General features: G+C 39.3%; 1 protein-coding gene across 12 annotated transcripts in view; it reads right to left on the reverse strand.

Annotated features, from left to right (window-relative positions):
- The window catches only part of CPLANE1 (ciliogenesis and planar polarity effector complex subunit 1), a 125,838-nt gene that overhangs the window by 34,795 nt on the left and 75,567 nt on the right, over positions 1 to 15,476 (reverse strand). For 8 of the 12 annotated variants that reach the window (XR_012782824.1, XR_012782825.1, XM_075540942.1 and 5 more), the window contains 9 exons: positions 14,656 to 14,710; positions 12,050 to 12,154; positions 9,255 to 9,329; positions 8,322 to 8,434; positions 7,602 to 7,800; positions 7,254 to 7,403; positions 6,287 to 6,525; positions 4,700 to 4,787; positions 329 to 493 (listed from right to left, as the gene is read on the reverse strand). Coding sequence is in view for 10 of the 12 variants with exons in the window: in XM_075540942.1 (XP_075397057.1) it covers positions 329 to 493; positions 4,700 to 4,787; positions 6,287 to 6,525; positions 7,254 to 7,403; positions 7,602 to 7,800; positions 8,322 to 8,434; positions 9,255 to 9,329; positions 12,050 to 12,154; positions 14,656 to 14,710 (1,189 nt within the window). In the remaining 2 variants the exon portion in view is untranslated. The remainder of the gene's footprint in view (positions 1 to 328; positions 494 to 4,699; positions 4,788 to 6,286; positions 6,526 to 7,253; positions 7,404 to 7,601; positions 7,801 to 8,321; positions 8,435 to 9,254; positions 9,330 to 12,049; positions 12,155 to 14,655; positions 14,711 to 15,476) is intronic. The other 4 variants (XM_075540946.1, XM_075540944.1, XM_075540945.1 and 1 more) reach the window with 4 other exon arrangements.

A 15,476-nucleotide genomic window follows, 5' to 3' on the forward strand; every position in this document is an offset into this window, starting at 1 on the left:
AATGAGCTCAGGGATAGGAACAAGCGTGAGGATGCCACGGGACTGTGTAGGGTTTCTTTCTGTTGTGCATAGGGTTGCTTTGGGTCAGAGTCAACTTGATGGCACCTAATAACTGTAGGTCTTTGCACATTTCCTTATTTATTTTACTTTTCTGAGAAGACAAAGTAAAATATTATAATGAAATGTGAAAAGACACAGAGTGAATGTTCCAGTCTCTAAATACCCTCCCCCTGAAAAGAATAAATGTATTTCTTTTAAGCCCTTCATCATTAACTCTTCATAATTAAATTCACAACAGGAGTGTCTGTGAAATGAAGAAGCATCCTACCAGAGGAAGCTGTATTCCAGTCAGTGGAAAGGCTGACGGCTGAGTTAGCAGATGGAGACACCCAGGCTTTATGACTAGAGTAATTTTCTGTGGCAGACAATTCAGTCTCAGAAGTTTTTTCTTCTTTAGTTTGCTCTTCCTTACCCAAATGCATCAGGAAATGCACTGATCCCGAGCAATGATGCAATTAAAAGGGGGGGGGGGGGACAACAACAAAGATACATCAATTAACTAACACTTTCAGATGCAACCCAGATGTATTAGAAGTTCATAACATATTCTGATTGCTACAACCAATTAATTTAACATTGAAGTTAAAATTAAAACTATAACATAATAAAAAAATTTTAAGATCATTTTATTGGGGGCTCTTACAACTCGTTACAATCCATACATCAATTGTATCACACACATTTGTACATACGTTGCCATCTTTTCCAGACATTTACTTTCTATTGAGCCCTTGGCATCAGCTCCCCTGCCCTCCCCACCTCATGGCCCCTTGATAGATCAAAGATGGTTATTATTTTCTTATCTTACACTGTCCCCATTCCCCTCTGGTTGTTCCCCCTAGGGATGTGTGTGGTTATGTGCCATTCATTGTGATCAGTGACCCCTCTCTCTCCTGCTCCTCTCCCCCCTTCCCCCTACCCGTTTGTATCACTATTCCCATTCCTGTTCCTGGGTTGTGTGTGTCATGAGCTTTATCTCTTGCCTATAAAACATAGTAAAAATTTTAATTTATTATCAATGTCAGAAAAGCATAGCAGATTGAAGTAAAATAGGACCACCTTCTGGTGTACACACATAGCAATACTACATTAAGGGAAAAAAAGCAATAATTAATCTCTCTAAACAGAGATCAAAATGGAGCAGTCAGGAGACAGTCACAGGGCTGGGCACAGAGTAAGGAGAAATGTGTTTCCTAGGCTGCTGTGAGGAGGGCGGAGCTATGTGCACATGGCCCGGAGCTCGGCAGAAAGCCCTGTCCGTTAAATGGGGACAAGAACAACCTCACCCAGTAGAAGAAGCAAGGGTGGGAGAAAGTAAGTCTGAGCAATGACACTTCATTCTTGCCCCAAGCAGACGGGGGCCTGCATGTATACTATCAACTCCAAGCCAGGACATTTATATGAAAAGTGTCCAAAATGTTTTTTCTGCTTGAATGCTAGCAAGAAGGAATGCAGAAACCTTCCAAAGACAAGCATACCCAACCTAGCAGAGCTGGTGATGACAAGGACATATCCCACAAGGAAAGTCATCAAACAGAGTCAGTCTGCAGATTCAACAAATAAGGATATGAATGTGAGACTATGAGGCACAACAATCTGAAAGAGCATGTAATATGACAAATATTATTACATGTAGATTAAAATAATAGTAAAAGGGCAGTGCAAACAAAGAACGGACTTGAGAAGTGAAAAGTGAAACTGCAGTCGCCAAGGAACAGTTTACAAGTCCGAAGAAGATGGAGAGAAATACAATCAGTGAACTAGAAAGTAGACCTGAGAAAACTGCCCTGAGTAAGTACATCATTGGATTTAAGAGTAGAATTTATGAAAGAGTGATTAAAAGTGAGTGGGAAGAGAAACAAGAAGGTACAATATGCTTCCTCTAACAGTGGTTTGAGAAGCAAGAACAACAAAAGAGAAAAACTTCAGTGCCTCCCTGGCAATTAACCGTTGGCACTCCAGCCCAGAATCGAGGATCAAGAGAAGGTGTCTGCTTTTGTGGCGCCCTGGATCATTCCAGGGTGACTCAGCGGGTAGCACTGCCACTCCAGGAAACACGGAATCTAAATGAAAGAAAGAAGGAAAGCAAGCAAGCAAGAAATGGAATCCCTAATAGAGTGAATGCAGGAAACAATTATGGGCCCCAAACGAAAATACACTTGGAAAACATGTTCACAAATTTTAAATAGGCATTAACTTCATAAAAATAAAACACCAGGAGATTAATTGGGGATGAAGGAATAAAAACATGGTAAACTAAAAAATAGAGAAAATAGTATAATAAGAAATGGAAGTAACACCTTCAAATTCTAAACTATCTTGTTTGGGATTATATACAGTTGTCTTAAATATAAACTCAATAATGAATGTGGAAAACTCAATAACTACTAAAAAATTTAAAACACTTCAGAATTTTTGTTATGCTAGTTTCTTCAATAAATAAGCCCCCTTGGTATTCCTTTATCAGAAGGGTGCATTAAAAATTGCCATAAACTTGAAGATAAACTAGCGGCCATTTAGCTCAGAAGCAACAAAGCCCACATGGAAGAAGCACACCAGCCTGTGGGCCACAAGGTGTCGAAGGGATCAGGTATCAGGCATGAAAGAACAAAAAAATCTTATCATTGTAAATGAGGCGGAGTGCAGAATGGAGCCTCAAAGCCCATCTGTAGGCATCTGGACATCCCCTTACAGAAGGGTGACAGGGAGGAGACGAGCCAGTCAGGGTGTGAGGTGACAACGATGAAACAACTTTCCCTAGTTCTTAAATGCGTCCTCCTCCCCCACTGTCATGATCCCAATTCTACCTTACAAATCTGGCTAGACCAGAGGATGTACACTGGTACAGATAGAAAATGGAAACACAGGGAAGCCAGGGCGGATGATCCCTTCAGGACCAGTGCTAAGAGTCGCGATACTGGGAGGGTGGGGTAGAAAGGGGGAACCGATTACAAGGATCTACATATAACCTCCTCCCTGGGGGACGGACAACAGAAAAATGGGTACAGGGAGTCATCAGACAGTGTAAGATATGACTAAAAGTAATTAATAAATTATCAAGGGCTCAAAAAATTATCAAGGGCTCATGAGGGTAGCAGGAAAGGAGGGGGAAAATGAGGAGCTGATAGCAAGGGCTCAAGTGGAAGGCAAGTGTTTTGAGAATGATGATGGCAACAAACATACAAATGTGCTTGACACAATGAATGTATGTATGGATTGTGATAAGAGTTGTATGAACCCCCAATAAAATGATTTTTTTAAAAGAAAAAAATTGCCATAGATTAAATAATCTAGGTGGACAAACTTTGAGAAACACACGTATTATATAAACTGACTTTAGGAAAAATTATACTATGTCAGTGGACCCACAAGTGAAGAGATTGAAACCTCCCAATAAATCAGAAACTTCCCAATCAAGAAAGATCCAGGATAGGAAGCGGCTTCACTAATTGTCTACTAATCAATTAAAGATTAACATAAATTCTTAAACTCACAAAACTGAAGAGGTGGGAACTCACCAAATGTTGCCAGTGTTACTTTGATACCAATGTCTAATAGATATACCACAGGAAAAATCACAACAAACTGGGGGCACATTTAAAGTTTGTAGAAAAATTCCGCTATCTTTTAATTCCATTTTTTTCTATGAATTTTTTTAAGGTCTCTTCCTTGATATCATTAAACAAACAAGCAAAAAAACAACAGCCTGAAGAGCTTGCCTGGTAACTGAACGCACACAGTGCCTCCATGGGAGAAAGACCAGGCAGTCTTTTCCGACTCAGTGACCCTTGTAGGACATGGCAGAACTGCCTCTGGGTTTTCAAGACTGTAAATCTTTACAGGAGTAGAAAGCCTCATCTTTCTCCTGCAGAGTGGCTGCTGGTGGTTTCAAACTTCTCATCTTGTGGTTAGCATCTCAGTGCCTAACCCATTTATATGTCATCAAATCGGGTTCCTATCAATTGGACTGGAATCAGCTCGGTGACAATAAAAAATAACAGATACAGGAGAAATTTAAATTTTACGCACCCTATTTCCATTAAGGTATTAAAATGTAATCTTTTGATGTAAGAACCCCCAAATGAAAGTAAGAAATAAAATTATCAAGGGTTCCTGTGGGAGGTAGGGTGGGGAAGGGGGAAATGAGGAGCAGAAATCAAGTAGAAAGAAAATGTTTTGAGAATGATGATGGCAACATATGTACAAATGTGCGTGACCCAATAGATGGAAGTATGGATTATGATAAGAGCTGTAAGAGCCCCCAATAAATGATTTTTTAAAATGTAATCTTTCATCAGTTAAACAGATGCCCAAGTTCTAGTTTCGCTGATGATTGTGGACAAGCTCTGTGCAGCACTGAGCTCTGTGGAGTTCTCAGGAATATGTGACCAGGGACTTAGAAGCTACAGAAATAAAGATCCAGCCCACATTGCTCCCGCTGGTATCAGAGTGAGCTGGGGTGTATCACTGGCTTCTTAGACAGGAATCAATCACAAGGATTATCACAAACATAATCTTAATGTGAAATTTTAGAGCTAAGACATGCACCTGACAGAGGAAAGCCATTCCCAGTTATAGCTGTCCAAAAGGCAATGGTCCTGTCCAGAAGACTGCAATCCTCCTTCCCACAAACACGTACCTGCGTCAGAGATGCTCATGGTTTTTGAAGCCAGTACTTGATCACATTCAGGGCCAGAAGATAATTCAGTGGGACCCATTGGTTCAACCTTTGGAAAAAACACACAATTTGATATTTTCAAAATACTGGAAACAACTGTATATAAGTTTGAGTATATGCATTATTGTAATACTTGGTAGAAACCTGGGATTAAAATCCAACGTGAGCTAAAAGGTTAAGAGGGAAAACAAGAAGGAAGTGTTTGCTTATTTGCAGCTCACCTGATTTAAGCTTTTATAAGGGTAGGGATTCGGGGCAGCATTATTCACAATAGCAAAGGGGATACAACCCCAATTTTCCCCAGCAGATAAAGGGGTGAGCAAAATGTGGACAGCCTAACACGGTCGTATTTACTCAAACATAAAGAGAAACAAAGCTCTGATACACACAACAACATGGATGAACCTTCTGACTCTTGCTAAATGAAGTTAGACACAATGACAAATATTGTGTGATGACACTTAAATGAGATCTCTACAACAGGCAATGCCTAGACACCAAAGCAGATCAGTGGGCGACAGGAATCAGCGGGAGAGGGAAATGATGGAACTACTGCTGATGGGGTGCCAAGTCTCTGCTACGGGGGGTGGTAACTGTCTGGAAAGAAGGAGTGATGGCTGCACAACGTGGTTCATACAAATGCCGCTCAAGTGCACCAATAAAAATGGTTTAAAGCGAAAAAACATTCTTACAGCCTAACTTAATAAGATTTTTCTTTTTTTAAATACCTTTATTGGGGGCTCTTGCATCTCTTATCATAATCCACACATTCCTCCAGTGTGTCAAGCACATTTTCACATATGCCATCATCATTTTCAAAGGATTCTCTTCCCACTTGAGCCCCTGATATCCACTCCCTATTTCTTCCCCCTCCTTCCCCCACCTATCCTTCCTCACAAACCCTTGATAAGTTACAGATTATTGTTTCCATATCTTACATCGTTCCTCCATTGCTCCTCAACCACTTTTCCATTATTCGTCCCCCTGGGACGGGGTTCTAGATTTATCTGTGTGATCAGTTCTCTCTTTCTCCCTTTCAGATAGATATACTGACAATATTGGTAAAGTTATAAAAATTTCTCAAAATAAAATGATACTCAAGTTACCAAGCAGGGTTGCTTTAAACGTCACATTCTGGTTTAATAATTCATATTTCCTTTTTCTTAGTAAAAAGCATGGCTTCACTTCTCAGGCCCTTATGCCCGTGTTTCTCAATACGGATGGATCTCACCCCCAGCACACATTTAGCACTGTGTGGAGACAATAATTGCTTTTCCAACTGGGGGGCTCCTCAGCATCTATCAGGCTGAGGTGAGAGATACTGCTAAGTATCCCATACCACAAAGGGCAGATTCACATCAAAGAATTATCTAGGTCACAACAACCACAACAGAGGTCAACAGTGCTGAGGTTAAGAACTTTGGAGTTCAAGAAACCAAATTTCTCTTTAATTTGGTGAAAATTCAAGTGTCTACAGTCATACTGCAAATCTGATAACTCAATTTACAAACCAACCAAGAAGAGCACCTCAGCAGAATGCAAACCTACCGTTCTGTGCCTGGGGAAATCCTGCTCAATGTCGTCAGCAATGTTCCGTATGGCCAGTAGCTGCTCATCAATCTCCTGAAGCTTAGATGTGAGATGCTCTAGTTTGCAAGCTGTAGGACTCAGGGGAGGCGACACATCAGAAGCTTCATGCAGCAGTTTCCACAACAGGTGATCATCTGCAGCTGCTGGTTCTGGGCTTTGCTCTTTGAATTGGAACTCAGGCGTTAGCAGACCTAGGTCTGGGGGGGGGAAATGCAACCAGAATTTATTATAATTAAGGAAGAGGGAGATACTGATCATGCCATTTTTTAAAATCTCAATTTAATCCAACATAACATTCTCCTAGAATCATTTACTAGATCTAGAAAGTCCGTTCCAGCCTTTTGAGTTGAGATTTTTCCATGTTGTGAGCTAAGAATGCGTAATGATGTCATTATTACCACTTAGCTCCACATACACACAAGTTAGTTTCTATGTTACTTTCCCCCCAGCTCCAAAGGAAAAAACAAAAAGTATTTTTGTGACTTAAAGACAATTGGGACACCAAGAACAATGTTGCACAGTAAAAGCTAGTCCCAATAGCTATGAATGACTGTATGTGGGATCTTAAGCTACAATGACTGTGCATTTTCCATGGGCTATTCAGAATTTCCTGCCTTTTGAAAGATGAGAATTCCTTTTTAACATCAAAGCACTCATGAACTCCCCCAGAATATCTATTTTGAGTTTCCATTAAATGAGAACAACGTATGCATCTGTAGATGTACAGTTTTCTTATAACATCAGCGGGTCTCAGATTTGAATCCACAGACATAACTCATTTACTCAGTACTCACTGGTCCCCACGCTGCAGCAAGGAGTCTTTTTCCAGTTTCTTTGACCCTGCCAAGTTTTAGTGCTTACTGCTAATATAACAGTAATCCATGGAAAGGGGTGGGTTGCTACTGATCATGGCCATTCCATTCACCTTTGTTCTGCTGTACTTCTGATGGTGTAGGTGAGATGATATGAGGCTCCTTCATTTCTGTACTACCTGCTCTCCAGCTTCTTCCATCCAGACAGGTGGGAGACATGCTTGCAGGTTTAAGAACTAAATCCATACCAGAATTAGCAGATTCTAGCAAAAACATGAATGGAATATTGACTTCTAAACAGAGTAGTCAGAAAATCGATAGAGAATGTCTCAATGTGAATAGAAACATCCAAAAACACAGTGGGTCTGTGGGAGGGCAGCTGAGATGTCTTAGTAGGGAGGACAATCCCATTCTAAAATGTTTATTAAAGGTATTTATTTGAAAAGTAGAAAACACATTACCTTGACTCTTAACATTGTGGGGGGGCACAGCATTAGTAAGTGACGCTGCCGTACAATGTAACTCTGCAGAAGATGGGCCTTCTAGATGACCACCTGGCAGTTTAGACACATTAGCATCCAAAGGTTCTTCTCTGGCAGGTAATTCCTGGAGAAGATCATCAGCTTCAATGTCAATCACATCTATGTAAGTGTGTCCAACCTGAGCCAAAACATACACCACCAAAAAGGGTTATCGTATACTCTTTCTACTGTAAATGGCTACTCTGCTCCCATCCCCCAAAAGCTTGTTTTTTTATCAATAACCAGACAAGAAGGGCTTCTACGTGTTTAACTTAAGGAAAGCTGCAGGAAAACTGTGCTGTGGCCTGTTTACATTATTTAGGGTATAATACTTAATATTTTGGCAGAAAATGGACAAGGCTTCAAAAAAGTTCATGGGAAAATTCCATTATCTTTTTATTTCTAATTTTCCATGTGCTTTGAAGCCCCTTTGAATTATTAAACAAAACCAAAATTCATTGCCATTAAAGTCAATTCCACCAACGCACAGAGACCTATGTAAGGTTTCTGAGACGGTAAATCCTACGGGCACAGCCAGCTTCATCAGTATCTTGTGGAGTGGCTGATGGATTTAAACCACCAAATGAGATAAGCAGCCCGACGACACTTATCCCAAGGCTCCTAATTCATATGATTAGAACTTCTAAATTGTATACAAACCGAATTTGCTTCCGTTAAAGGTGACAAAGGTTTTTCTGAGATTGCAGTGGGAAACTTGAGGTCCAGATATACTTCTGGAGTCAACAGCTGAGGCACATGCAAGAGGTCATGTTCTGAAAATTGGGAAAAGAAAAATCAGAAATACATTGTGTGTGGCTCTAAGTCACTAACTTTATAAAGATAAGCTAGGGATAAATAAGGAAAAAAATGTAGTTGTTGAAAATCCAAGCAGAAGCTTTACAGGTATAAATAAAACAAATCTGTCTTTATTCAAATGACACTACAGAGTAATTCATAATTGAATATAGATGGAATAGGACTATTGCTTTTCCTGTATGACTAATTTACAAGCAAAATAAAGTACCTAAATCATGCCAAGAAAATGCTACAATTTCCTGTTTCCATTTTGAATGTATTAACTTGTCATTTATTTAAAATAGCAATAAAGATGTATTTTAAGAAATCAATTCATAACTTGTTTCTTTCAGTACTTTTTACTAATAGATTTATTGATAAGTGGTTCACACCCTTTACAATGCTTCAATTCAATGTTTCTAGAATGTACACAGGGCCAATGCTAAATGGTACTATTTTAACACCTAAATTTTACAAAAATCATTTGCTCATTCAAAAGTAAATAAAATGAAATGATATAACCAATAGATAGCTTGACTCTATGCTTTTGGTCCAAGGACTTGAAATACAGTCCCTGTATTTTACTTTTAACAAAGCATTACTTTAAAATTTTATATATAGAATGTAATTGTCATACGAATACTAGAAACAAAGCCCTAACCCTAACCAAAAACCAAGAAGAAAAAAATTAAGGTGAAAATATTTATATATCCATTAAGCTGACTAATTGGTTTAACTCTTTTTTGTTTGTCTGGCATTGGGCAGACATCGTCTCTAGTAAGTCATGCTGACCCACACCTGATGCAGAAGAAATGAGCTGATTTTTACCACATTCAGAAACAAGTTCTTGAGAAGCAGCTTCCTTATCTTGTACTAAGGAGATTTGAAGGGGGAAAGAAAATGGAAAATGAAAAAGAGTATTACAAACACAAGAAAAATAAAATGCATGAGTACAGATATTGAGCATAGAGGATAGAAGTGATGCCAGCTTACTGAATTAACCTTTAAGTAATTAGCAAGATGATCTCAGACTTTATTATTGTTTACATCATAGGTTCCCATACTTACCAGGCCTACCCATCCCTGTTTCAACAACAACAACAAAAATTACACAGTGCCCTCCTGCCCCTGGAAATTAAAACCTTTTGTATTCTAGCCCATAATCTAGGATAAGCTTTTGCAGCTTCCCTGAGGATTGGTCCAGTACCCCCATTCCATGGGTCAGAGTCCCCACCTTTGGAAAACACTCGTTTAAATACTGACCCTGATAACCTACGACAGGTTAACAACAGAATTAGGAGATTGATTGTGCAATGGCAAAGGCAAGGCCCTCCAGGGGTTTTCTCATAAACACGTTGGAGAACAGGCACTGGCCCCTCATTCTCCAGCACGTACTCACCCTGTACATCAGAGCGCATCTTATACTAAAGTGCTCCAAAGAGTCTATGGAGAAATTACACAATCTTTCCATTCCATTTTTCCACACACTTTTTTCCAGGAAGAAATGCAAATGAAAAGAACAGTGAGATGCCATTTTCTGGAGGTTACACACTGGGCTGTTAAATGCAGGTTAGCAGTTCAAAAAACCAGCCACTCTTGGGGAGAAAAAAGGGCTTTCTACTTCCATAAAGAGTAACAGTCTCAGAGAGCCACGGGCACAGTTCCACCCTGTCCCACAGGGTTGCTGAGAGTCAGAACAGACTCCAAGACACTGAGTTTGTTACCATATTCCAAAATAAAACTCTCCGGCATCCAGGGACCCTATAGGAAAGGGTGAGACTTTGCAGGGGGGTTTCGTGACTAAATCTTGACAGGAGTAGGAAGCCTACCCTTCTCCATAGGAACCCTTGTGGTTTCCAGCGCTGACTTTGTGCTTAGCAGCACAAGGAACCACTCTGCCACCCAGACTCCTCCAACCTACCACCTTAGCTGGAAAAAAAGAGTTAGCTCAATCAGAGTGATTAAAAGAGAAGGCTCCTCTAGAGGAAAATACTCCAGGAAGAATTATGTACAGAAGACAAAACAAAAACTGTCCTACTCAAGAATCTGTTCAAAAATTTTTAGTATAACTAGTAGAAGCACTATGCGTACGAAGTACTACTTGATGACACAGGGAAGTGTTCTACAAAAATATAAGTCAAAATGTAAATCAAAGGACATGAAATGTAGGTATCCCTCGTTCTACAACTCTAGTCTGTATTTTAAGCAGAAAAATTGCAGGTGTCCCAGCCCATCCCTTTTCCCAAATCCCATTAAACTATTCTTGAACACTTAAATAGCACCCCATCAAAGAAAGCTTCAGTTTTCCACAGCAAATAAAGCATTCTAAATAGGACTCTTTTTTTACATTGTTTAATTGGCATATAATTCACATGCCATAAAATTAAATGGTTTAAATATATTGAAGAATTTTGAGAATGATGAGGGCAACGAATGTATAAGAGTGATTTAATCAATTGATGTATGTATGGATTGTGATAAGAGTTGTATGAACCCCAATAAAATGATTTATTAAAAATATCTATATATTGAAGAGTAATGTGATTTTGTGTAAAATGCACAAAGCATGAACGGAAAAAAGTGATGTAATTATGGTAAATTTTCACATTCTTCACATAGTCTATGACACAAATGTTCGATGATGATATTTTTTAAAACATACCAATTTGTACGTATAAGTATGTAATATTTATATTATGTTATATTATAAAGGCTTTTCAGAATACTGAGCAGTTTCATAGTTAATGAAGAGAAACTGTTTACTGCACTCTAAGACACAATGAGCAGAACACTCAAGATGCTGCTCAATTAACTGATAACATTCATAGGGAGGTAAAGAAGGGAAAATCTCTCAAATAATAGATCCTCTAATACTTTTTTCCTCTTCTCTTGGACACAGTTACATACACTCAATGGCAATCCAGACCTCCTCCAAGGTCAACTTTACCAGGCCTCTCCACTAAAGGCTATCAATTCCAGTGCAGGCAATTAATGGCACTCCAAGTTCAGTGCAAACCATTATTCCCATTTGGCTTAGGATGTGTTCTATGGCATTTTGGAACAACAAGAACAATTCTACTGAAATTTTTTACTTAAGCTATCATTACACTCAATTTTTAAAATCTTTATTGGGGCTCATAAGGCTCTTATCACAGTCTGTACATACATCAATTGAGCAAAGCACCCTTATACATTCGTTGCACTCGTCATTCTCATAATTCACCTTCCACTTGGGTTCCTGGAATCAGCCAGGTTTCCCTTTTTTCCCCCGTCCCCCTCCCTCCCAGATCCCACCCCTGGTCCCTTGATAGTTTATAAATAATTATTATATCTTATCTTACACTCTCCGGCGTCTCCCCTCACCTGCCTCCCCATTGCCCATCTCCCAGAGAGGAGGTTACACATAGATCTCAGAGATCGGTTCTCTCATTACACTCAATTTTAAATTTCTAAAGTATATACTAGGATTGGGGACAAAAATCTGGGATGAGCAACTAATATATCATTAAAAATTTCCTTGACACTATGCCCTGAAGTCAATAGACCGTAAATATTTGTAAACATTTAATATTAAACAAAAACAGCCTTTGTACCTGGGTCAGTATTTGTACTTGCATCTTGGCTTTCTATTGCTTTCTTCTTCACTGAGGCCATGAAATGCAATCCAGCCGAAGTAGTAACGTCACCTTGGAGCATCTCTTAAGTGTAACAGTCAAACAGTGGGAGAGTATTGAGAAGCCAACATTACTATTGGAGCCCACATGAATCAAAGGTGAGGTGTAGTGTGTTATCCCCCCCCCCTCAAAAAAATAATTGCTATCAGTTTGACTCCAATTCATAGCAACTTCATAGAACAGAGTAGAACTCCCTGTAGGTTTCTGGCAGCTGTTTATCTTTGTGGGAACAGAAAGCCTCACTTTTCTCCTGCAGAGCATCTGGTAGTTTGAAACTGCTGACTTTGTGGTAAGCAGCCCAACTCTTAGCCTATCATGTTACCAGAGCTCCTATGGAGTGGCTCAGGATGTCATCAAAATGAATTTTCTGAAAGACGAGACATCTAATTTGAGTTTAAGACACTTCTGTGGAATCATAACCAAATATCTCCAGAGGAGAAAGCTCAGTGTTCTTCTGGCTAGTGAAGATACACTGGAAGTGGTTAAGTGGGGAAGTAACCAGGTAAAATTGACATTCTGAAGAAATCACACCTGGATACCATACGGACAGAGACATAAACTTCCTATTTGAAAAAACAGAAGTAGGACAATCACTTGGATGGCGCTTAGAAATGAGCCAATCGTTTAGTTACTGCAGTTCAATGATGGACTTAGCAGGAGTGAGGAGAATGATGGACTTAGCAAGAGTGAGGAGTGAGGAGGAAAACTTTAAGAACTGCAAAGGAGGTAAAAACAGGCAAGAACGATTGCTATCTCCATGAGAAGGGAGAGGGTGAACTTTGGAAGGACCTGTGGTCAGGGTTAGGCTGGGAGTAGCAGACTCAGGCGGAGAAGGCAGGAAGACAGACTCGCATGAGGAGGAATAACGAGGGCACACCGAGCATGCTGTGCAAGAGGCAATTTCTACCCAGCAGAAAAGTTCATCAGGAAGCAGTTCACATGTTATCAAGCTTGACGTAGATGTGTCTTTTGGGGCGAAGTCAACCCAGGAAGGGTAGGTACAATAAAAGGAATATAAAGTATGGATACTATACTCAAAAAATTACTGCCATTGAGTTGATGCCCACTCATAGCGGCCCTGGGGAGAACCACCCCAGCTCCAAGATGATTTCCACTTTGGGGAAAAGATAGCCCCGTCTTGCTCCCAAGAGTGGCTGGTAGTTTTGAGTGGCTGACTTGCAGTTTTCAGTCCATTGAGTAACCACTATGCCACCAGAATTCCTTTAAGACACTATACAATCCTTAAAAATAACATAGAAGAATTAACTAGTGATAATGTGAGGAAGTTTAAAAAAATTTTTGAAAAAATTATATGATTTTTATAATAGCTTAATACTGGTATGTAAAAAAATAAGTTATAAGTGGGCTCACAAGCAATTATTTTTTAATAGCCATATACAGATATATCTGTATATATATTTACAAATATATTTGTATAGAGATGTTTATAAAATATAGCCTGCAGGAATGTTCACACTAGTTATTTTCTAGACAGAATAGTTATGGGGGGAGGTTTCATTTTTTTTTTGTTTCTCTATTTGTATTTTCTAATTCTTCAACAACCTTTGTAAAGAGAAAAACGTTATTAATAGTGAAAAGAAAGTGGCTTTAAGTGGGAAAGTAGAATGACACGCAGATTAGGAAGTGGAAGCCAAGTAGCCAGGTGGATGCCTGCTTGGTGTGGGTCTGCAGGGGCTGACAGCAGCAGGGCAGTGAGAAAGGATTAAGACAAGGTCAGGGTTGCCCTGCATGATGGAAAAACTGAGCTGCATGATGGAGAAACTGAGCTGCGGGAGATATCCAACGTGACTTTCAAGGTAAAAATTGGCCAGTCAGGAGAATCCAAGAGGAAGTGACAATTTAAAGTATAGTCATGTTGAATTTAAACCAAAAGAACAGAAACATGAGTAGAAACAGGACTGCATATGTACATTTAAGAGTCACCCAAAAAACAAAGTTGAGGTTATGATTAAATTCGTCTACAAGTGCAGGAGTTAGTGAATATGTGTATGTACACGTGTGTATCAGAGAGAATTACTCAAGAGAAATGTCCACACTCAAAGGATACAAAATAGACTGATGAAGTCTAAGAATAATTCCTTAGCTGTAAACAAGTGCTCTTTCTAAACCGATTCCTCTATTTTTAATGTGTATATATTTTCTATAATTCCCTACACTTGTTCTACACTGTCCCTTTAGACCTGATATACTCACAGTGATTCTATGTCTTGGGCAACACACTTTTTCCATAAAAGATGAGACAGTAACTATTTAAGGCTTTCTGGCTTTCTAGTCTCTGTCATAACTACAGCCCTGTATGTATGTGGAATTGGCCACATACAATGCATGAACAAATGAACAAGGCTGTGTTTCAATAAAACCTGAGGTGTGGAAACAGGCATGGGCTGGGTCTGCCTTCCACACATAACATGAAAACAATTTAGTCTCACTTTGACGTTGCACACATTTCTAGAACATGGTTGTGACCTGAACTTGGACATTATGGTAATCATGCATGTACATACCAAAAGGAATGTCAAAGTCATCCAAAGGCTGAGAACCACCACGTTCTTGCTGTTCCTGAATGAAGTTCTCAAATGATTAGTCTATAATTAACTCAAAGACATTTATTATTTTAGCAAATAATAAAAATATCTAATATCTAATAGGTCTAAAAACTTTTTACTTTTTAAGCTGAAGTTCAGTTACTAGAATTCTGTAGCTGAACCTCTTATTATGTATTCTGTCAAAGTAACTCCACACATTCACTAGGTTCACAGGCCAAGCAAAAAAAAGAGCATTACTAATGTAAGGAAGTTATTATTATAATTCTTCCATGCAGGACAGTTTTGATACGCAAAGAGTTTTGAACTCCCATCCTATCAAAATCTTTCACTTACTCAAATAGTTTAGCTAAGTGCCTATAGATATGTTCTTGATGAATTACTAAAGAAGTATGCCTTTTGAAAACCCACAGAAACCATAAAATTGTTATAAAAACAGCTACATAGACTGTCACCAAATTTAAAGAGAATGTTTGAAAAGACTTTAAAATTTCTGTTGGTTATATAGCCTTCAAAACTAACTTTGAAAAGTCACAGGGGTACCTCGAGGAAGTACGTAAATCTCTCCCAAGGGCCACGGAGCATACTGCAACACAGGCTGGAAAAGCAAAAGGCTGAGGCTCTAAGGCTACTGAGGTGAATCTGTCATCAAATTGCCACTCACATTTGGACTTAAATGTCCACCACTGCACATAGGTAAACGGTGGGGTCAATATAGTTCATGACATAAAAGATCCTTCTCATAACACTCAGGAGCTGCCAGCCAGCAGGAGACCAGATCA

This window comes from Tenrec ecaudatus, chromosome 2 (assembly GCF_050624435.1).
Source record: "Tenrec ecaudatus isolate mTenEca1 chromosome 2, mTenEca1.hap1, whole genome shotgun sequence".
Classification (NCBI taxonomy): domain Eukaryota; kingdom Metazoa; phylum Chordata; class Mammalia; order Afrosoricida; family Tenrecidae; genus Tenrec; species Tenrec ecaudatus.